This window comes from Oxyura jamaicensis, unplaced genomic scaffold, assembly GCF_011077185.1.
Source record: "Oxyura jamaicensis isolate SHBP4307 breed ruddy duck unplaced genomic scaffold, BPBGC_Ojam_1.0 oxyUn_random_OJ63636, whole genome shotgun sequence".
Classification (NCBI taxonomy): Eukaryota; Metazoa; Chordata; class Aves; order Anseriformes; family Anatidae; genus Oxyura; species Oxyura jamaicensis.
Window position 1 is genome coordinate 445 of NW_023307533.1, and position 1,330 is coordinate 1,774.

The window sequence follows — 1,330 nt, forward strand, 5'->3', positions numbered from 1 at the left end:
GCGGGTGACACCGGGTGACACTGGGTGCCACGCTGGGTGATGTTGGGTGACGCCGGGTGACACTGGGTGCCATGGGGTGATACGTAAGGTGACGTTGGGTGACACCGGGTGATGCCAGGTGACACCGGGTGACACCGGGTGATGCTGGGTGCCATGGGATGCCATGTAGGGTGACGTAGGGTGACACCGGGTGACACCGGGTGCCATGGGGTGATACGTAGGGTGACGCTGGGTGCCACTGGGTGCCATGGGGTGACACCGGGTGTGATGGGGTGCCACGGGGTGTTACGTAGGGTGACGTTGGGTGCCATTGGGTGCCACGTAGGGTGACGTAGGGTGACATTGGGTGACTCTGGGTGCCACCGGGTGCCATCTAGGGTGACGCTGGGTGACAGTGGGTGACACCGGGTGACACCGGGTGACACTGGGTGCCACGCTGGGTGACGTCGGGTGACACCGGGTGACGCCAGGTGCCATGGGGTGCCACGTAGGGTGACGTAGGGTGACGTAGGGTGACACCGGGTGACACTGGGTGCCACACTGGGTGACACCGGGTGACACTGGGTGCCATGGGGTGCCACGCTGGGTGACGCAGGGTGACATAGGGTGACAGTGGGTGACACCGGGTGACAGCGGGTGCCATGGGATGCCATGGGGTGATACGTAGGGTGACGTTGGGTGCCATTGGGTGCCACGTAGGGTGATGTAGGGTGACATTGGGTGACATTGGGTGATGGCGGGTGACGCCGGGTGACAGCAGGTGCCACATAGGGTGACATTGGGTGACACCGGGTCACACTGGGTGCCACGTAGGGTGATTTTGGGTGCCACTGGGTGCCACTGGGTGCCATGGGATGCCATGTTGGGTGACATTGGGTGACACCGGGTGACAGCGGGTGACACTAGGTGCCATGGGATGCCATGGGGTGACACGTAGGGTGACAGTGGGTGACACCGGCTGACACCGGGTGCCATGCTGGGTGACGTCGAGTGACACCGGGTGACACTGGGTGCCATGGGGTGACACGTAGGGTGACGTTGGGTGACATTGCGTGACACCGGGTGACACTGGGTGCCACATAGGGTGACGTTGGGTGCCACTGGGTGCCATGGGATGCCATGTAGGGTGACGTTGGGTGACATTGGGTGACACCAGGTGACGCCGGGTGACAGCGGGTGCCACGTAGGGTGATGTTGGGTGACAGTGGGTGACAGTGGGTGACACCGGGTCACACTGGGTGCCACGTAGGGTGATTTTGGGTGCCACTGGGTGCCACTGGGTGCCATGGGATGCCATGTTGGGTGACATTGGGTGACACCGGGTGACAGC

The 1,330-nt window shown here is 63.2% G+C and overlaps 1 protein-coding gene across 1 annotated transcript; it reads right to left on the reverse strand.

Annotated features, from left to right (window-relative positions):
* Nucleotides 1-289: 289 nt before the first annotated feature.
* LOC118158996 (splicing factor 3A subunit 2-like) lies at nucleotides 290-1,317 on the reverse strand (the record flags this gene model as incomplete). The annotated part of the gene is made up of 2 exons (XM_035313649.1): nucleotides 498-1,317; nucleotides 290-436 (listed from the first exon to the last, which is right to left on the reverse strand). Coding segments are annotated over exons 1-2 (937 nt in total), but the record flags the coding sequence as incomplete, so codon positions are not given.
* Nucleotides 1,318-1,330: the final 13 nt, after the last annotated feature.